We start from the raw sequence: 22,340 nt of genomic DNA, 5'->3' as shown, positions 1-22,340 counted from the left end.
TCTTTATTACGTCATTACTAACAAACAAACTCTTTTATTTTTTCTTTGTCTCCTAGTCATTGGAGAATCAACCAAAACTAAAAGAAACAGCGCGCTACCAAATAAAGAAACCCGTCTTTTCCGGAAATCGTAAATTTTCAATGGATGAGAAAAAAAAAAAATAAAAATTATTGCGAAAAAAAAAAAAAAGATTGAAGGAAGGAGATTTTGTTTATGTTTTTGTCTCGAACACACATACACCCCAGAAAAAAAAAAAAAAAATTTAGCAGCCGGCCGCAAGAAACAAAAAAAACAACAAATTTATATACCCGTGTTTCGCGTTGCACTACTATTGATATTCTTTGGTCGGTTGGGGGAAAAAAAAAGACAGAGACAGAAAGAAAAAAAAGCAACATTCCTTCCCAATTAGGAAAGAGTATTGATCTTCCCCTGGTTTTAAAAAATTTCTCACTGCATATAACCAAAAAAAACGGCCCCTTATTTTTAAAAATTGATATAAAATAAATGAATAAAAAATTGGAAACAAAGCTATACAAGTATCAATATATATATGTATATATTGTAATTAAACAACAAACGATTTGAAAAAAAAAGTTGTAACTGTTACACATATAATTGGGAATAATTGTTTATAAGTAACTATTTTTTTTTTCTTCCTTCATTTCGTTTCGTTTCGTTTCGTTTTCTCTGTGGAGTGAAACAATATAGTATAACATAATATAATATAATAATATCTTCCCCCTCCTCTTGCTTTTTTTTATATAAATATTTTCTTCAAGATATGAAGGGAAAACAAACTAACCAAAAAAAACGAACAAAATAAATCCACTTGATATAATATAAAAGAATAAGCATAAATTATACAAAAAMCATGACCATAATAAACTAAATGGAAACAATTTAAACAAAAAAACACACACAAAATGGGACAAAGTATTTGAACGAAGTATTAAAAACTGAAAATAAACAAACAAACTGAAAAATAAAAACAGGCATAAAAGGTACAATATTTATATGTATATGTAAAAAAATGAAAAGGAATCCAAAATTCTTAAGAAAAAAACGCATTTATGAAAAACAACCATTATTGTATTCCCCATGTCTCACCAGTTATTTGACCCGTAAATAGTTTTACCTCCACCAAATGATGAAACCGATGACCAAGAAGGGTTATGGGAATGATTATTGTAAATTGGTTGAGCTATGTTTTGTTGCTGTGGTTTGTTGTCTCTGTTGATATGGTTGCTGTTGTTGTTGCTGCTGCTGTTGTTGGGGAATTGGAAGTGGTCCTTGATGACCAAACATCTGTTGAGGTAAACCAGCACCACCATTGTAAAAGTTTGGCATGACACCAGGTGGTGGCATTTGTTGCATTGAAGGTGGTGTATAGCTTTGAGCCATACTAGTAGTGTAATGTCCCATAGCATTATGAGTTGGTTGGATATTGATAGATGAAATCGATGATTGCTGTTTATGAGAAGCATCGGCATATGAAGCAACTCCAATTGGTTGCTGCTGCTGTTGTTGTTGTTGTTGTGTCAAGTAATCATTATTAACAGCATAGTCACCAAAAAATGGCGGATTGCCTTGATTGTTTCCATTCATGTTAATTAAAGAATTTGATGCAGAATTATTATTAAAGGGTCCAGTACTAACACTACCCGATTGAAATGATGATACAGAATTATTCATATTATTTTTATTGTTGACATTAAAGTTATTATTAGTAGTAACATTGGAATTAACAGTATTATTGACATTATTGCCATCACCAATATTGTTATTGTTGTTGTTGTTAACATTGGCATTAACATTATAAAAGTTTGTTGGTAACGAAAAGTTTCTATTTTGAAGATTAACTTTAGGATAATATTCATTGGCATTATTGATTCCTCCCATGACAATACCAACACCAGCTGGAGATGATGTGCTACGGTATGACAATGGTAAAGGTTGCAGAATTTGACGTTTTGGTTGAGGAAATTCATTAACAATAAATTCACCATTGGCATTCATTTGTGATTTTCTATGCATCTTGTTCATAGAAATAGATGTTGGGACATTATTGTTCAAAATTGTGTTGATCTTTGATTGAATACGTTTACCAAAACTCGAAACAATCTTACAATTTTGAAACCAATACTCAATTATAGCAATTTGCAATTTCTGTTGCAGTTGGAAAACACCATTATCTTGTCTGTCTGGTAAAACCAAGGACAATTTGTCAATGTTATTGTTTTGGTAATTGACTTGAGGGTTGACCATAATATCAATCATTGTTTGGATAACATAATTCCCATAAGGATCATTGATTAACACATTCAAATCACTCACCAAGATAATGTAAATCAATTCAAACTTCAAGTTGGAAAATGATACATTGACTGATTCATTTGCATAACAGTTCTTTAAAAATTTTTCAACCACATTGGAACTAAATTTCAAATTGCATAAATTGGAAATACCAAAATTGACAAAGTTTTGGAAAATTTGGAAATTAATATCCAATGAATTGATTGAAATCAAATATTGCAACACATAATTCCCAAATTGGTCGTTAATCAACAATTTAAAATTTTCAAATTTCAAAATAGCTCTTGAAAATTCACCCAATTGTTGTAACGTAACATGATTAAGACATTTCTGTAAAACACAACAACCATGTTTATGAGTAGCAACAATATATAAATCGTCAATGATGGAATCATAAATAAATTGACAATCTGGAGGTTCATATTTGTTCAATATTTTTTGAATCACATGGTTACCATTAAGATCTTTGATCAATTCAATAATATATGGTTTTAAACCTTTTATTAATAACCCTAATTGATGTGAGTTATTTAAACTGTCAATAATTTTCTGCAAAGCTCTTGTACCATGTTGATTTATGGAAATTTGAAACAAATTGTATTGTAATATTTCCATTAATAAATCCAAATTGGATTCATTACAGTAAACAATCAATTTTTGGATCAAATAGTTACCAAATGGATCAACTATCAATTCGTATACATGAGAATAAATTTGGTTGAAAATGATTTCAAAATTAGCCAATCTAACTTGATAGTTGGGAACCAAACTCTCATCAATCTTCTTTTGTAAGAAACGACAACCATATTGATCCTTGGCAAGTTTCAAAATTTCCAGCTTCAATTGTGTCAATGGTAACTTGTTGATAGACGCAAGATATTCCTTGTCAATCTTTTGTGGGAACCTGATTGGTTGAGTCACAGTGCCAGCAAAATCAGATGATGTTGACGACGACGAAGTTGGTGTGCAACCACGAGTTACAGAGTTCGTTCCAACAACAGACACACCTGATCCAGTGCTAGCGGCAATTTCATTTTCACCTTTCATAGGAGCAGCAGCGACAGCAACAGTAACAGACCTATCAGTACTAACACCAGAAGCCAATGGACAGTTTTGTGAAACCACCGACTTATTCACCATAATATTTTCCTTGTCATCAAATGAAGTCAAATTGTTACCACCTTTATTATTATTACCTGGCAAAAATTGTTGTTGAGCATTTGGTACAACTAAAGGAGTAGACAACACTTCATTGTCAATTGAAAAATTTGGCAAGTTCAAATTTTGATTCAATTTATTAGACGAGTCCCAAAGAATCGACTTGTTACCAGTAGATGTATTGCCCAATTTATTATTTCCATAAAATGAACCAGTGGCACCATTTGACAAACTACGTGCATGCAATGACGACGATTTGGACGCCGATGATGTCGAAGCAGGTGTAGCAGTAGTTGCAGGCGTGATAACAAGACCAGATTGCTGATTTAACAGCGACAGTTGTCCTTGAAGGGAATCACCCTGTTGTTGCTGTTGTTGGAAATTACCACCATTAGTGGCAGAAGAATGATTAGGTGGGGTAGTTGGTTCTATAATTGACGACAAAGAATTAATTGAGTGATTTTGGGAATGACGAGGTGGGTGATAGAAATTGTTCAGTTGTAAGTATTGTTGTTGTTGAAAGGACATGATATGCAATTAATAATTCCAAATTGTGAAAAAAGGGGAGATAATTAAAAAATAAAAAAAAGAATACTAATAACAGATCCAAATAAAAATATATAAATAAACGAAATGAAAATAATATGGGGAATCGTAAGTTGAACTTGAAGTTGAAGTTGTAGAATGGGATTTGAATATTCTGATTTGTTGAAAGCTGTTCAACTGGAAAGGGGGCCCAGTTTGTAGATCCAAAAAGGAAGAAAGAAAGAAAAGAAAAGACCAAAAAAAAGAGAAAGCTAAATTTATAATAAAAATAGCTTCTCTCTATTGAAGGATGAAATGAAATGAAAAAATAACCAAATAAGTGGAAAAGTGAATGTATAGATTGGATACCAGTTAAAAAAGGACTTTAGAAATATTTTTTTCTTTCTTGTTCTTCTTCTTTCAGTATCACCAACACACACACTCTCTTTCTAATTAGTATTATTAAATCAAGAAGAATGTGGTGTTTAAGTAAACCTGTAATAAAAAAAAAATCAAATTCAGAATCTGAACCAACAACCAAAATTCAACAAAAAAAAAATTTGTATGAGAACAAATGTATGGTGTGCAAAAAAATATTTGTGTGTGTTGTGTGTATATAAAGGACACAGCTTATTTTTTTATGTCTTTGTCTGAATTGTACTATAATTTTAAAAAACACTCCAATCAAATGGCAACCTTGCAGAATTGTCAGTTTAATACCAAAACAAAAAGCAGGAAATTATGACCTTCCGATATACCAGTAAACTAATCAAATAAATCACACACAATTGATTAAAAGTAATCAAATAAATTCAACAATAATAAATTCAAAGCCCAACCACGAAGGCAAAAACAATAAATGTATAAATTATGAATTAATTATTGTTTAAAAGTAAAAAAAAAACAAGAACCAAATAGGGAAACCCAAAAGAGAAAAAGGAAGGAAAGAAATGTATGAGTTTAAAAAAACCTTCTCCTAGGGTAACAATGTATTGTAGGACTATGTGAGTCTGAGTGTGAGTGTGTCTGTATAAGTAACCAGAAAAAAAAAAATCAAAATCAGAATCAACAAATATTAGTTTAGTCGTGTAATCAGATACAACAATTATTACCACCGGTTATATCTGTTGTAAGATTTTCTCTTTCTGTTGGGGGATCCAAGTATAGCTTGAGTAATTGAATCCAAACACTAATAATTAGTTCTATCTGTTATGAATCAAATAATACTAATTGGAAAAGCTCCAGATCTAATTTATCGTCAAAAAAATCAACCAACCTGAAAAAAAAATGGGAAGTGGATGAATGGGTTAAATTTATTGAAATTATAAATAGCAGCACAGATATAACTTCAAAAAAAAAAAAATATGGGTCTCCAAATTTTGATGAATGAGAATTGAAGGATTATTTATAGTGAATTGAGTTTGGGATAAGGTATTCTTCTGTTTAATAGATAATATTAACAGTAGAAGGTAGTTGTATTAATGAAGAAAGAAAGAAAGAAAATGAAGTAAAAAGGGAAAGGGAAGGAAAAAAAAAGGGAGAAGAAATATATTTTGAAAGTGAAAGTGAAAATCAAAATTGGAATCTTAAAATTAAATGAATTGTATGCATATCATTCATTGAGAGATATATATTCATAATACAAAAAAAAATTGAGAGAGAGGGACACAGACAGAAAGACAAGGATATATTTCCTACACTTTTATTTTTCAGTCTTACATTAAGGTAAAAGTGGAATATCAATCCGATCAACAAAGCAACACCCAATCCAGGCCAACCGAATCCAATTAAAAAAACAAAAAACTCTCCTATATGCAAAGGCGGAAAAATGGAATGACACACAAACATATTCAGAATGAACAATTACAACATTTTTTTTTTCTTCTCCTAAAATGGGGTGTTCAATTATGAATCAACAGACGATATAGAAGAACTAAGAAAGTACAAGTAGGATGTAATCAGGAGTCGAATAATAATAATAGTAAAGTGTAATATCTATCAAGAATTTGTATCACATCTAATTTCTGTCTTAAAAGAAAGATAAAAACTTTGATGTATGATTATGTTTAATTCTAGTAATTAGCTTCCTGTTTCAAATGCCCTGAAAATATCTAATACATAGTAACCCCCTCAAAAATGAAAAGAAAAGAAAAGAAACATAAAGCAACCATGGAGTGGAAATCAGTAATTAGAATTAGAGTAGTCACTAGTAATTAAAATGATCTGACAGTAGCACATATCTTAACAAAACGCATACAGGCTAGACAAACCCATCTAATAGGTCGACAAAGACTTAGAGTGTGTTAATACAGATGTGTCTGCTTAGCAAAGTTCAAGATCAACCCAAACAAGAAAACAAAGAAAGAAGATCTGGTTGAATATTCACTTTCCTAATTGGAATGTTAAAAAATGTCTCTCGATAGTTGTTGTCGATTCATTCTATATTGAAGGGGCGACATTGGTCAAAGCTATTTTCCTGTTTGTGTCGTCGTAATAATGATGATGAGATGCCTTTCAGTGTGACTGTGATTAGAATTGTCTCGTCTAATCTGAACCAAAAAAAAAAACAGGACACCCTTGTTATCAGGATTGACCGTAATTTTATTTATCAGGAGTAAATCTACTATGTGTGAACTCAGTTTGGTCTCCTAAAGTATGTACCACTCTTAGATGTATATATTTAATTGTATCAAAATGTAAATCACCAACCGTCGAGTTTAAACCACCACCAGATTAGAATCCACTTTTGATTTGGTTTGTGTATTTATTATGATTAAGGTTTCACTACATAACACACACAAGACAAAAAAATCAGCAATGAGTGTAATTAGTAATGTGACTGTTTCATTTAACCTAACTCAAACTAAAACCTGAATATGTGTGGAGTGAAACAAAACAAGAGAATTGAAAGGGATTATACATAGCTTATAACAGATAATGTAGCCAATTCTGTAGTTGTGGGAAACCAGCTATACCCTATAATTGTATCTCGTTACTCAATTCCTATTTTTTTGCAATTTAAAAATTACTTATACACGATCATGCTAACTGTAGTAATAACAAAGACTTCACGGTATTGAACTTTTCTCCCTTTCAATAGATGCGACACCAACTACAATTCCTTGCAACTGATTCTTCACCGCAACTATATATCCTTGAGTTCTAGCTATTGTTTTACCTAGAGTACTTTGAATACTTATATGTCTTGCTAATTATTACTAGTGTAACACTAGTGCATTCTTTCTCCCCCCTTTCTTGCCGACTTTATGTTGCTGGTTTTATCTTTGTGTTGTTTTTCAAGATGAGTTTGAAATTTGTTTCCTCAATTGAAAAACACCTGAACAAGAAACTTCAAGAAATTCTGAATACTAATAACCTTTTCCCCTTTGTTAATTTTTCTTCAACTTTCCCAAACATATCTTAAATCCAAGAACCCAGAGGGCAAGTAGAAATAGGGAGATCTTTAATAATCTTACTAACTATTGCTATTTTCTATTGTTGATGATCTTTGATTTTTTTTTCTTTCCTTTCCTTCGATTGCTTACATTTTTTTTTCTTTTTTTGCTTTTTTCTGTCAAGACATTTTTTTATTTTCACTGTTTTGTGGTTTGTAAATTATGTTTCTACGTCATTAATTCGTGATAAATAACTACCACAATGATTTTTTAAAACTTCTTTCCATGTGTAAAGGGTTGATGTGTGTCAGTTCAAACTTCCCGTTTCAAAGATATTATCTACACTAGATGTAGCTGCTCGTATTAAATATTGTTGTACAAGATTTAGAGACCAAAAAAGGATAAGATCTGATTAGTGTAAAGCTCTGAACCGTACAGAACCAATCCCCCTCGATATTGATGAATGTCAAATCAAAATTTTTTTTTTTGGCTTATCAAGTGAACCACTACAACAAGATAATACTACTAAAGATTAAAGATTAAGGAAAATCTGAATTCCCTTTGTTTGCTAGCTACTAAAAACTCTCTTCCGTTTCACTTCAAAAAGAAACTATAAAGTCTGCGTAATGTCTGTTAGATACACTTTCTCTGAGTTGTTTGTTTTTTCTTGTTCCTATTTGGTTCATAATTCCTGCATTCGATTCATATCGAGGCTGTATTAATTTTTCAGGATATTGAAAAAAAAGAATGGGGAGTACTTTGTTGGTTTTCTTTGTTAAAAATGTCTAACTAATTGCTACATCCCAATTAACTAGTGAGCTACTATGAGAACCACCTATTTGGATCTAGTTAATGCTGTTACATCAAGAGGTATAACAGAAAAGTCAGCAATACATTTACCAATACGACAATTGATCTTCTTTGTTACTTCTCTACGTTTCGAACTTTTATTGTTGTTGTTATCACAATAAGACCAAAAAAAAATCCATGGAACCGCAAAATGTAAATCTAGAATTGAATCCATCTTCTGCTTTCCATTAACAACAACAATAATTAGGCTTTGAGTTGAAATTGGATACCAAGTTTCCAATAAGCCAAGGCTGTTTCCAATTACAGGCACATGATTGTTACCAAGGCTCTGTCCTGTATATCACCTCCTACTGTGTAACATCATTGACTCCTACACACCAAATTACTTCTTATAGGTGTAAATATATTAATTCTAAATTCTCTATCCTATACGTATATGTATGTCTAACTCTATTGTTGTCAAAACTGTCCCAACCCTCCCTTAATCATTAGCCTTTCTTTTCAGGGAATGCTTTCATTTGATGTACCAACGATTACTAATGACATAAAGATTGAAAATTTCTATCCCGAAAACAAATTCACCAATTTGTTTACCATCTTGTATTGTTGTACAATCTTTAATTCTTCGTTCTATTCGTTTCAATTGTCGTTGTTTAATAATTTCTTGTCGTTGTTTATATTCTTGAGTATCAGGAAAATCACTTTGCATAAATCCTGGTGGTGATTGAAATTTATCAAATATTTGACTTAATTTATCTTCGAACTCAAATTGGTCCAAATGTGACAGTTGCTGTTGGTTATTGTTATTGTTATTGATGTGATATAATTTTTTGAATTTTTCAAATTGTTTACCATTTTTAATATTATTTCTATTTAAAAATTGTGTGAATTTATCTGGTTTATAATTTTCATTAATGATGAAATCAACTTCATCCCAATCAATCAATTTTGTTGGATGTTGACGTAAATTTATTTTGAAATTAGGATCATTATAATATTTGTTTATATAAAATTGTAATCGATACTTCCGTTGTAAAATAATTGTATTATAACCTTCAGGAATTTCAATATGGAAGGGTAGCAGTGATGTTGATGAAGAGGAGGAAGTTAGTGATGTTGATGATGGGAATAAATTATTAATAGATATTATTTCTTCTGGATTTTCCTGGGAATCTTCCACTATTTCTTTATCGGTGGATTTCTCATTTTGACAACGTTCACATTGCTGTCGGTTCATACAGGAACAATCTGGAATATTGGTTGACCTTGGTGATAATATTGAAATTGGTTTCTTTTGTTGTTGCGACAAACTAACAATTGAACCGGATGAATATTGTGTGGGAGTCAATGATCTATCATCAATTTGTTTCGTTAATTTGGGTATTTTTTTCATGGGACTAGAAGGCTTGGATAAATTCATCATCGTTTCATAATCAGAATATTTCCGTTTTGGACTAATAGTATTTGAACCTTGAGATGAAAAGTGGACTTTTAATTTAATTGGTGAAATCTTAAATTTACTCTCTTCTTGGTTTCCATCATCGTTGTTGTTGTTGTCCTGGTGAATTTGCATATCTTCTTCTTCATCATCATCAGAGTATTGTGTCGGTATTAGATGAATATTGTCATACATTGATTTAACAAATCGTGGATCAATATCACGTGTCGGGTCTCTGTCATTTGGTTTAACAAATTTTGAATTTTTAATTAATTTGTTCCTTTTGATTGGTGATACTGTCAAACTTGGGTGTTTGGAATATTTATTAAATGAAAATGTCAAGTCTTTAGTATTTTCATTTTCTAACTTAACACCGGGAAGTAAACGTTTCAGCAGTTGTTGTGGTTGTGGTTGTTCCTCTCTTTTCAATCGTAGAATCTCTTCGTCTTTGGATTTAATGATCAGTTTCAAATGTTCAATTTCTTGGTGTAATTTCACAATCTTTAAACTATCCTCCCGTCTCACTTCACGTAATTCATTTTCAAAAAGTTCTATTAGCTTTTCATTAAATTCTGGCCGTATTCCTCTGTTCATGGGGGGAAAGTATACCAAGCTTTGTTTATATGTTCATGCGTTTATGGTTCATCAAAACAAAACCAAAACAAAAACTATAAAAATTGTCTTGCCTTACAACGAACCCACCAGAAAAAAAAATATCTTCTCAATGCCAAATAATTTTTTTTCTCTATTATCGACATCATCCATCATCATCGTTTATTAACAATTCATCACCATTAATCTATCAATGTTTGGATCCACTACTCAATCATCAACAACTCCATCTTTTGGAGGATTTGGATCCACTAATAATACCAACAGTAGTTCTTTATTTGGAGCCAAACCTAATACAACAACCGCAGGAACAACTGGAGGTGGATTATTTGGGTCTTCAACTAACCAACAACAGCAACCAGCATCAGGTGGGTTGTTTGGTGCTAAACCTGCAACAGGAACAACTACAGGAGGTGGATTATTTGGATCTCAACCACTGACTAATACAACCACAGGAGGTGGACTTTTTGGATCCCAAAATAACCAACAACAACAGCAACAACAAAGTGGTGGATTATTTGGAGGTGGTCAACAACAGCAAACCAATCAAGCATCAAATACTAGTGGAGGTGGGTTATTTGGAGGAGGACAACAACAACAGCAGACAAATCAAACCGCAAATACCAGTGGAAGTGGGTTATTTGGTGCTAAACCAGCTAATACTAATACCACTAGTGGAGGCGGATTATTTGGAGGTCAAAATAATACTGCTAATACAACATCAACTGGCGGAGGATTATTTGGTAACAAACCTTCAGGAGGTGGACTTTTTGGTCAGCAACAAAATACTGCAAATACTGCCAATACTGGAGTAGGTGGAGGGTTATTTGGTTCTGGAACAACAACCAACACTTCTGGTGGTGCAGGAGGATTATTTGGAAATAAACCTACTACTACAACAACAACAATTGGAGGAGGATTGTTCGGTGGTGGTCAGCAACAACAGCAACAGCAACAACAACAAATACAGACACCACAATTAACTGGTATGACCAGAGTAGGTGATCTACCACCAAATATCAAAAATGAATTAGAACAATTTGACAAATATATAAATACTCAACATGTAATTGCCACTACATTAAATTCAGACATGTCAAAGCATAATAATTTAATAAATACTATACCTAAAGATATAAATTATTTACAAAATAAAGTATTATCAACCAAGCAAGCATTAAAATTTGATATTAATCAATTAATAAATTTGAAAAATATGAATAATGAAATAACTGAAGATATAAACAAAATAATGCAATTAATATTACAATTGAGTACTCCAGGGACCAAATTATCTAGTTCGTTTCAATTGAATGAATTTTTCATTAAAAAAATTAAAAAATATTATCAAATGTTAACTCAATATGAATCAATGATAAAGGAATTGGAAATGATTTTAACTGGATTAGAAAAAAGTTGTACTGAAGGATTTGGAAATTTGTTTGGTATTGTTCAAGTTATTAAATCTCAATATAGTTTATTTATGGAATTGACTGAAACAATGGCTCAATTACATAATGAAGTGAATAGATTAACTAAATAGAAGTGAGACAAAGAAAGTGCAACAATTGTATTATATATTATAATGTATAATAGTAATAGTTTTTCTTATTTTTCTTTTTTTGATATTCATTCATTAATTGTACCATAATCTCTTTTTAACACCTTACATCAATGGCTCTTCTTAATTCTGATTCTCTTAATTCAAACATAATTTGTGCCCCAACAAATAAACAAATTGAAGAAATTATGAAAAATCTTCCACCTTCAAAAGTTTGGAATAAATCATGTAATAATTTCCACATTCCATCAGTACCTAAACAAAACCCTACCAAATTAGCAATCATCATCATCCAAATATTAATTACAGCACCAATTCCACATAAATATCTATACCACCAATTCTTATTATATTTTGAAAATATCAATGTTGCCAGAATTTCTGGAATCAAAAAAATTACCACTAACCACCCCCACATTAATAATTTCAATTCAATATCATGCCAAATAGCAACAAAACTGAACACTAATAAACTGTTGATGATTCTATATTTCCCCGTGCCACTACCACCCATAGGAATATAAATATATCTAATAACCCAACGATTATAAGATCGATGCCAAGCTCTCCAAAATGCTAATGCCGAAAAATTATTATCCATACAACGAATCATATTTTCTGGTGGATCAATACCATCTAATAATGCCCATAATCGAAATAATCTCCAAGGAATTAATAATTTCAACCAAATAAGATTTAAATTAAACATCCCCAACATTGATATTTGAAATGGTGTATCACCATCCCAAGCTTTTGTTTTAGATACAGCAACAACATACATGAAATGTAATAAAAATTCCATCACTAATAAACAAAATAGAAATCTAATGGCATACATGAAAATTCGTTGATAATTTTGTGTTGTTGAAGATTGTTGGTAATTGGATTGATATACATAATCATTAAATGTAATAATAGGACCAGCTATAAATAATGGAGTATAGGAAATATAAGCGATATAATTTGACACATTATAATCATCCAATGGTAATGGAGCTGATAATCTTTGACGATCATCTAAATTAAGTAGTGTTGGAGGATTATCAGCTCCATTAATGTTTTCTTGTTTGTTAAGATTGAGTTGTCCGTCATTATTACCAAGTTTCCTTTCTCGTTCAATATAATCTAAATTAAATGAAAGCATTCTTAATAAAGTGAAATTATAGAATACATCCCAACGAGGTATAATCCCAGTATAATAACCACTTCCGTTGACAAAAATTGATAAGCCAAAACTTGAATCACCAAACCATTCATTGAAAAATAATGAAAAAATCCCATATATCCAAGTACACCAAATAGCCAATTTATAATTTTTAATATATTTCCCAATTAAATAATTTATAAATAAATGAAACAGAATTTTAAAAACATTTATTCCATGAGCTCCAATAAGAAATATAATTCCAAATATTAAATCAAAATAAGTTCGTTTAAAATTATTATTGTACCTGCCATTCGGTATGATTATAAATGTATTAATCAATTTCCTCAATGTAACATGAATAAATATTAATCCACATAATAATGGGAAATTGTTTCTGAAAAATCGATATTGTTGATCAGAATTATCAACTTTACGTCCCAAAATCCATCCATCACTTAATAAATGTTGAAATCGTGGATAATTTGGATTAGTTTCATTAGATGATTCCATAGCAGCTTTAATCATTAATGGTACCACAATAATAAGAATGGTTAAATATATTTTAAATTCTAAAGTTGACCATCTTGAAGTAGGATTAGCTTTTTTGATAATTGATTGTCGTTTAATTGGATTAGTGGTTGGGTTTAATCGAGTATCCAATGTTTCTAAAGAAAACAATTTCCCTAATTGAGATAGATAATTCATTATCTAGTAGAAGGGAATTCTGAAGTTTTATTCTATACTGTTTGGTGTATAGTTAGTCAGTTGATTGGTGATTGAAGTAAATAAGCTGTTTGTTGATTTGATTGTTTTTCAAAGGTGGGGAGTAAAAGAATGAAAATTGAGTGAGAAGAAGTTTTTTTTTTTTTCATTACTATCAACAAAGTGTTCATAGTTGCTTCAAACCGTACCAAATGTTAATTCAGAAGTCACAGGATTTACAATAGCAATATATATCTTTAACAATAGATGGTATGTCTCAGTACATAAAGTACAAAAGATACAATACAAAATATTCTAAACATAAAAAAAGAAAGTTTATTAAAACAGAATAAAACTATGTAGTATTTAATATGGATGTTTTTTTCTTACTTTCAATCCAATATCTTGAATAATATTTCTCAAATCAAATGCCTCTAATACAGAATAATTCAAAGCAAGCATTTCACATGTTGCTGAGCTATGTATTATAATCTTTTGACGTTTCGTTGCCCAGTTTACCAAAATTCCCATTAACATAGATAGCTCATACCTGTGATAGGCCCGCTTATCTAATTCTTGGTACAAACAAAGTATCTGAAAATCCCTCAATTTTAAAACCATCTTCTATTACTTATTGGAATATATTTACAAGTTATAGTAAGATCTTCTATATCCATATCGCATTCTAGATTACCATACTTTTCTTCATTCTCAGTTTTATAATTTTCTAACCAAAGAGCAGATCCTCCTAAATTCATTTCATTTTTAAACCAATCTTCAGTATCTTTGATAACCAATTCATCCATCCATGCAACCCAATATTCATTATTGTCACCAAAAACACCATGAGAACACTTTGATGTAGAATTAAAATGAGTTTCACTAAACTTAATATCGTTTAATTCAGCTATTGATAAGAAACCAGGAGTAGTAGTTATAGATCCACCAGGAACAGGTGAAGATGGCCCATCAAACGGACAATTATAAGACTTACACTTTTTATCTTTTAATTTAAAAGATCTACCATAATTTGCTAAACCACCATATACTTTAGTAGTGTCAATACCAGATTTCTGTATCATTTTGATAGATTCCTCCGTTATCAGTCTATCATTATGACATCCTAAACCCATATTTGGTTTTCCATAATCCCATTGTCCAACATAATCATAATTCATTAAAACAAAATAATCCATATTCTTTTCTAAATCACTTAATGGATATCCTTTTAAATACCAATAAGATGCTGGTAATGCTATAGATTTTAACTTTTTGGGTGCTTTTTTAGCTAACAATTTAAATAATTCATTATAATTTTCACCATCATCGTTAGACCCAACAGGTATACCAGGTATATCTATTTGTCCAGGATATTCCCAATCAAAATGAAAGCCATCTAAATCGTAATCATCCATAAATTCAACCAAGTTAGTGGCAAATTGTTCTCTACCACTTGAAATTGCGGTTCTAAATAAATTATAAGTAGATGATGAAGTAGAAAAATCCCATCCACCAAATGCAATTATTTTCTTTGCATTAATATTTAAAAACTTTCTAAAATTAGAACCAACCGAAATAGTCATATCTTCATTTATAGTTGCAAATGAATAATGAACTAAATCATATGAAGCAATTTTTTCAATAGGATAATACAATCCATTATCATTATCTAACCAATATGCAACTCTTTTGAAATTTGATGGTTTTCTAGAAGGTATATTACCATAACCACAATTAGAAAAACATCCAGTGCTTTTCTCACAAAAATCAGAAGTAAGTCCACAGTAGCCTCATTTACTACAACAAGCTTTATTTGGACATTCAGGAGGAGTTTTCCAATCACCAGGTGCATAAGGACCACATTCAGGTTTTGGAGGAGTACCTTCTGATAAACATAACCCTTGACCTATAGCAAGTTTATCACAACCCTCCCAATTATAAGAATGACCATTATTATTAAAATCAACCAAATCAGCAACACTTATACCATGTGAAGTAGCGATCGAATCACAATCATCTCCAGATTTAACAATATAAAAGGCACAACTTTCATCAGAATTTTTCAATGATTTAGTAGCAAATGTATTAATTACTGGAGTATCGTTCCAAGAATCAATAACGTTGCTTCAAAAATGTGTAAATGGCGAAAAGCCATGATATGATGAACATTAATTCTTGTCCTATCAGCTGCAAATACTTTAACGTAGGCTGTTCCCAAACTTACCTCTTGAACCTTCCAAAATATCTAAAAAATTAAAGAAGTATCATAAAGAAGAAAACATTTTCATTGTTCGTCATTGGCCAACATCAGAAGATTTCTGGTAAAATTGTCGTGTAGAAATGTTCATTATTTTACTCTCACAGCGAAGAACAATGAGTAAAACTTATTGTGATCTATCTCTCTCAGTCAGTCATCTCCCATACAGATTTTCACTATTAGAAGAAGCCAAACTATTCAATAGAAATCAATTACTAATTCACCAATGACAACTAATAAAGACAATAGTAATAATAATGATAACCCTGATAATAAGGAATTCACAAGAAGACCCAATCCCAAAGGATGGACACCACCAAAGGCCCCTTATAATCCATATGATCCTAATGATACTAGACCACCTGGAGGATATCCATCAGAATTCAAATTACCAGGCCAAGAACCAAGTGGATTTTCATCATTACCTAAAAGTCCTACCCAATATCAAAAAGTCAATGAAACCATGGAAAGATTAAATTATACTGCTAGACCACAATCTGATTTATACCCAGGACAATATAAAGTATTACGTCGAGTCGATACTAATAAACGATTAGATATAGGTAATCGATATTTTGGAACTTTTATAATTGGTAGTGTTATTGTTTATGGAGTTTTTTTCCATCGTTGGAATGATGGTAGAGAAAATGTTTTCAGTGATTTTTATCGAGCTCAATTAAAATTAAAAGAAAAATTAATGGGTGGATTAAATGAACAAGAATATGATGATTTATATCATCCAAGAGATAGTGGGATTGTGGTTAGAAATGTTAGAGATGCTCAATATATTCCTGAAGATATTAGGAAAACTAGTGAAACTAATTATAATTTAAATAGACCTAGTGAAAGACATGTTTTAGAAGCTCAAAGAATTCAACAAGAACAAGAAGAAAAAATGTTGAAAGAATTGGATTATCATAAAAAATTTGCTCAATCAGTATTAAAAGAAGAAGAGATTGATGTTAAGGAATTGCATAATCAACAAGAAGCAACGAACATCACAGCTGATAAACCAAAGAAGAAATGGTTTGGAATTTTTTAAAACCTTCTGAGTATTTAATTTTATAGACATCTGTACATAGAATGTTGTAATGAAATGACATGACAACAAGAGCAGCTAGCCTTGTTCTTTTGAAATGAAGGCTATTAGATTCTTAGCTCTTGAGAAACAAGTGGAGTAACGAGTATGAAAGTGGTGCCAATGAGTTACCAGTATAACTATTAGGTTACCATTGCAGAAGGCTTCAAATTGGTTCTAGAAGGGGAAGTTTTTTCAATATTGAAATACTCTCAGTTTTGCAGTAACATAGTAGCAAACTTTTATGGGGATATGATGTACCAAAAAAACAGTAAGATTGAGTTTGGCTGGTCATTTGGTGCTGTTAATTGTGAGTTAAGTTGTATTAGTGTCGGTTGTATCTTTTGAATTTGTTTGTATGAGTTGTATGAGTTGGGCAGACAAATGGAAAGTTGTGGTGGTGGTGGTGGTGGAGGGAGGGGGGAGATTATCAATCGAGGAAACTATTAGTCGCGTGCGCGTCTAAACGACGCAGCACAAGCAACGACATAAAAAATAAAGAAAACGATTGTCAATATTTTGGCTGCCACCATTGAGAAATTGTTTGTTTGTTTGTTTGTCGTTTGTTGTTTGTTTTTCTTCAACCACAAACAAGATCCTTGAACAACAACAACCCCAAACTCAATTATTATGCCAGTTCATGAAGAAATATCTCTAATATCAACATTATTCAATGTATCCTTATTAATACTGAAAATAGTTTTCCTATATATATCTAGTTTATTAGGAGTTGATTCATTTATAACAACTGGTGATGTTCCAATTTCCAAATCTTCATCAAATCAACCAGACAATAATCATCTTAAAACCAGATTAGTTAATGCCAAAGATATTAATGAAATTGTTGAAACACATGGTTACAAAATTAGAGAACATGTGGTCACTACTAGAGATGGATATTTATTAGTTATTCATAAATTAGAGAAAATTCAAAACAACTCTTACAGTCATCATCATCGTCATATTTCAAGTACTGCTAATCTTTCCAAAATTGCTTATTTTCATCATGGATTAATGACAAATTCAGAATTATTTGTTTTGGGTACTAATAAATATAAAACATTACCTTATTTGTTAGTGGATTTAGGTTATGAAGTTTGGTTAGGGAATAATCGAGGCAATAAATATTCTAGAAAACATTTGAAATTATCTGCTTCAGACCCCAAATTTTGGGATTTTTCATTAGATGAATATTCATATTATGATATCCCTGATAGTTTAACATATATTAAGAATTATTATCACCACATCAATAACAATACAAGCAACAACAACAACAATAACCATACTGGATCACCAACAGTATTATCATCTTCAACTTCAACTTTAACAAATTCAGATTTACAAATAATTTATATTGGATTTTCTCAAGGTTGTTCACAATTTTTTGCTAGTTTAAGTTTATATCCACAATTGAATTCACATATCAAAATGTTTATTGGATTATCACCAGCAATTATCCCCCAAAATTTAAATCATCCAATATTTAAATTACTTGTTAATCAAGCAGCTAATGATAATTCTTTTTTATTTAGTTTATTTGGCAGAAGAGCGATTATGCCATCAGTATCATTTTGGTATACTATTTTTGGTCCTTCATTATATGAAAAAGTTGTCGATAAATCTTTACAATTATTATTTGGTTGGACGGGAGCTAATATTTCGCAGTCACAAAAGGAAATTGGTTATCCTCACATGTTTTCAAATTCATCAGTGAAATCATTATTACATTGGTTTCAAATAATAAAGGCAGGGCGATTTCAAATGTTTGAGGAAACTTGTTGTTATGGAATCACTAAATTATCATGTTTATCTCATAAACTGAAACAAAAGGGCAATAGAGTAGCACCATTCCCCATAGCTGATCATTTAGATGTGCCTATGGTATTATTTTATGGTGACAATGATATTTTGGTCGATATTAATAAAACAAAAAACTTGATTGTTGATAATAATCATAAAATGCAAGATAAATTGGAATTAGTTTTATGTCCAGGTTATGAACATATGGATACTTTATGGGGTGAAAACGTTTATCAAGATGTATTCAAACCCGTACTTGAAAGATTAGAAAAACTGGAATTCTCTTTTGGTTATAATATTAATGGTAGTAATAACCGAGATTCAGAATTGTTGATTGAAGATAATGATCGTCATCAATTGAATAGTAAGAATTTACAGTTACATGAAAATGCTTTAGATTTGGATGATGTCCTGCTAGATATGAATAATGCCAATGAAATGAAATTCCGCTCATGAAATAAATAGAGTGCTGTCATGAATATATAGATTAGTGGGGGGGGGRGGGGGGTTAGACTTTTGTTCACATATATACATCTATAGTCAATAGATATTAGCATTAATAAGGAGATTAAACATCTATTATTACTACTTTCTTCTTGCTCTTACTCTAACTGTTGACATGACCTATTTATAAAGAGTTGTATCTATCCAATTGTTGTCAAAACCCTAATGAAAGATGTAATTACAAAGTCGTGTCCAATAGCCAATATCACCCAACTATAAAAGAGAGAGCGATCAATTTCTTCTGAAAAAAAATTTTCCTCTCTTTCTTTTCTTCTTCTTCTTCTTCTTCTTCTTCTTTAACGCAAAATTCACAGCCATTAGCAACGTTAAAGCATTCCTTTGAGGTTGAACCCGAATTAATTTGGGCGTTCTTGACCCATGACCATTGGGATATTGTTGTAATAAAATTAAAAGAGGTTTTTTTTTTCCTTTTTTCTTTTTATTTTTTTTTTGGTGGACTGGAGAATAATTTATTTGCCATTGATCTTGGGTGCAGCATCTCATCTGTTGAATAAATTTTTTTATTTATTTCTAAGGGTTTACCTTCGTGTGCCCGTATGGGGGATGGTGCAATGATCAGCGGTACATTTTAGTTGTTTTAGTAAGAGTATCTTACTCTTTCTCTTCATGTTGTTGGAGTGTGTCTTTTCTGGAAAAAAGAGACCCATGACAGCGGACTTTTGTAGATGATAAATGAACTTCTCTAATTGAACGATAATAAAGAAATTTATTTAAGATTATTCTCTACACGATGACTGTAATGGGGCCCAGTTATGTTTGACACGTATGGTTAAAATTTGGCACAGTATGGAATACAGAGCCAGAGATCTGTAACCAAAAAAAAAAAAAAATAAAGAAGTCCAATTTTATACCGTCTATGAACAGTATTAACTGCCATAACCGATGTCCCACATACTATGAGACTGTTTTATATTTTCCCGTTTCTTCTTCTATGGATATCAACAACAGCATTAGCATTTAATCCCTCCACCAATACGTCATTTCTGGTATTACAAACAAACAGTTCAGATTGTTCATTGGTGATAAATCAACCATTATCACAACAATGTCAATTCATCAACGACAACAATTGTCAATCCACTGGATTAATCAATTATTATAAATTATATTACTGTCGATTATCATTCCTTCATAATCCGTCATCACCGTTCCTTATACAAACACTTTCAATTTTACCATTGACTATTTGTTTAATACTTTGCTTTATATCAGTGGGTATAACTGCATCAGAATATTTATGTCCTAATTTATATACTATATCTCAATTTTTAAAATTACCCGACACTTTAGCAGGATTAACATTATTAGCATTTGGGAATAGTTCACCTGATGTATTTGGGACTTATCATGCCATTGGATCAAATTCTTTAAATCTTGCCATTGCGGAATTAATTGGTGCTAGTTTATTTATTATGACGGTTGTTGTTGGAACAATTGCTATAATTGAACCATTTAATGTGCCGAAAAATTTATTTATTAGAGATTGTATGATGTATATTATGGTGTTTGCATTGGTGGTGATTTCACTTATTATTGGTGAATTGACATCAATAATTTGTATATTATTGGTGAGTTGTTATATCATTTATGTTGGTATCGCAATCTATTCTCATTCACAAAAGAAAACTAGAATTAATAGATTGTTAAGAGAACAAAGATCAAGAGGTCAATATAGTGATGAAAATGATGGTATAAACAACGATAATGCCAGTGTTGATGAAATTTATCTTGATTCAATTGCTTCATTGCCAACTATAGATGATTTGGATTTACAACAAATTAATGATGAAGTTGATAATTTACAATTTGAGTTAGCTAATGGTAATAGTAGTACCGCTGGTGGTGCTGCAACTGCAACATCTGTGGGAGGTAATTTTGGATTGAAAATGTTAATTAATGATTTACATCAACATTCTAAAATCAAGGGGACAATTCAATTGAATTCAAATAGACAATTAATTTCCAGTACAGAAAATGAAGTTCTTCCAACAGCTATTCCCACTTTAACTCCTACTCCTACTAACGATCATCCCATATTAAATTTGAAGACAAATGATTTACTATATTTATTATTACCACAACTAAATCAATGGCCAGAATTTTCCCTATATGAAAAAATTTATTTTATTATTAGTTTACCAATTCAATTTTCATTAAGATTAACAACACCAATTAGAGATGAAAATATCATAAACACCATAATGAATGATATTCATAACCTAACCTATAACAATAGTAATAACAATAATAACAATAATAGTGATTCAACAGGAACAACTACTACACCCATGGGTAGTTCATTTGATTATTTACAAGATAAAAAATTATTACTCGTACAAACATTCCCAGCAACATTATTTTTAATATCTAGTTTATTTGGTAAAATATCATCATCAAAACCCATGTTAATATTTTTATCATTATTAATAGCTAGTGCATTATTAATCACCATCAATATTTATTATCCCAAATATTATCACCACCATCAGTCTTCTTCTTCATCATCGATATTTATATCTCGTATTAAAATTATCAATATTTGTATGGCGATTTCTGGATTCATATTATCAATTTGTTGGATATCGTTAATATCTGATGAAATCATCAATATTTTACATATTATTTCAATAATTTATCAATTAAGTGAAGATATTTTAGGATTAACGATTTTCGCCTTGGGGAATTCAATTGGCGATTTTATATCAAATTATACTATTGCCATGATGGGGAAACCTATAATGGCATTCACTGCTTGTTTTGGTGGTCCATTATTAGCTATTTGTTCATCAGGATTAAGTGGGATGATAATTAGAGACGGTAATGATAAGAAACTTGAAATGAAGTTGACAAATACGTTGATTATTATTTGTTTATCATTGTTTGCAACTTTATGTTTTTTAATGTATATTGTCCCTAAACATGATTGGCAAATTAATAAAAAAATTGGGATTATACTTGTTAGTATTTGGTTGATTACTTGTTCATTATGTATAATTAATGAAATTAAATAAAGAGC

General features: G+C 30.8%; 7 protein-coding genes, 1 non-coding gene and 1 pseudogene across 9 annotated transcripts; 5 read left to right on the top strand and 4 right to left on the bottom strand. All coding sequences in view use genetic code 12, as the record gives it.

Annotated features, from left to right (window-relative positions):
• Window positions 1–1,182: 1,182 nt before the first annotated feature.
• MPT5 (Mpt5p) lies at window positions 1,183–3,999 on the bottom strand (the record flags this gene model as incomplete). Its single annotated transcript, XM_717103.2, has 1 exon — window positions 1,183–3,999. One exon carries the CDS (start codon window positions 3,997–3,999, stop codon window positions 1,183–1,185), a length of 2,817 nt encoding a protein of 938 aa, XP_722196.2.
• A 4,716-nt stretch (window positions 4,000–8,715) lies between these two features.
• CAALFM_C113560WA (ssDNA endodeoxyribonuclease) lies at window positions 8,716–10,233 on the bottom strand (the record flags this gene model as incomplete). The annotated part of the gene is made up of 1 exon (XM_717101.1): window positions 8,716–10,233. One exon carries the CDS (start codon window positions 10,231–10,233, stop codon window positions 8,716–8,718), a length of 1,518 nt encoding a protein of 505 aa, XP_722194.1.
• Window positions 10,234–10,444: 211 nt separating this feature from the next.
• NUP49 (FG-nucleoporin) lies at window positions 10,445–11,794 on the top strand (the record flags this gene model as incomplete). Its single annotated transcript, XM_717100.2, has 1 exon — window positions 10,445–11,794. The coding sequence occupies one exon, from the start codon at window positions 10,445–10,447 to the stop codon at window positions 11,792–11,794; it is 1,350 nt and encodes a 449-aa protein (XP_722193.2).
• A 115-nt stretch (window positions 11,795–11,909) lies between these two features.
• Window positions 11,910–13,664, bottom strand: GUP1 (O-acyltransferase; the record flags this gene model as incomplete). The annotated part of the gene is made up of 1 exon (XM_717098.2): window positions 11,910–13,664. One exon carries the CDS (start codon window positions 13,662–13,664, stop codon window positions 11,910–11,912), a length of 1,755 nt encoding a protein of 584 aa, XP_722191.1.
• Window positions 13,665–14,272: 608 nt separating this feature from the next.
• CAALFM_C113530WA lies at window positions 14,273–15,830 on the bottom strand (annotated as a pseudogene; the record flags this gene model as incomplete). Its single annotated transcript has 1 exon — window positions 14,273–15,830.
• A 314-nt stretch (window positions 15,831–16,144) lies between these two features.
• Window positions 16,145–16,960, top strand: MCU1 (Mcu1p; the record flags this gene model as incomplete). The annotated part of the gene is made up of 1 exon (XM_717096.2): window positions 16,145–16,960. One exon carries the CDS (start codon window positions 16,145–16,147, stop codon window positions 16,958–16,960), a length of 816 nt encoding a protein of 271 aa, XP_722189.1.
• A 666-nt stretch (window positions 16,961–17,626) lies between these two features.
• Window positions 17,627–19,255, top strand: TGL99 (Tgl99p; the record flags this gene model as incomplete). The annotated part of the gene is made up of 1 exon (XM_717095.2): window positions 17,627–19,255. One exon carries the CDS (start codon window positions 17,627–17,629, stop codon window positions 19,253–19,255), a length of 1,629 nt encoding a protein of 542 aa, XP_722188.2.
• A 527-nt stretch (window positions 19,256–19,782) lies between these two features.
• Window positions 19,783–19,893, top strand: CAALFM_C113500CA. Its single transcript, XR_002086377.1, has one exon. It is a non-coding gene; the product is annotated as an uncharacterized ncRNA (small nucleolar RNA).
• Window positions 19,894–20,220: 327 nt separating this feature from the next.
• CAALFM_C113490CA (uncharacterized protein) lies at window positions 20,221–22,335 on the top strand (the record flags this gene model as incomplete). Its single annotated transcript, XM_717094.2, has 1 exon — window positions 20,221–22,335. One exon carries the CDS (start codon window positions 20,221–20,223, stop codon window positions 22,333–22,335), a length of 2,115 nt encoding a protein of 704 aa, XP_722187.2.
• Between the last annotated feature and the right edge of the window lie 5 nt (window positions 22,336–22,340).

This window comes from Candida albicans, chromosome 1 (genome assembly GCF_000182965.3).
Source record: "Candida albicans SC5314 chromosome 1, complete sequence".
NCBI lineage: Eukaryota > Fungi > Ascomycota > Pichiomycetes > Serinales > Debaryomycetaceae > Candida > Candida albicans.
Note: the sequence above shows the minus strand (reverse complement) of the source record. Positions and strands in the feature narration are given on the sequence as shown.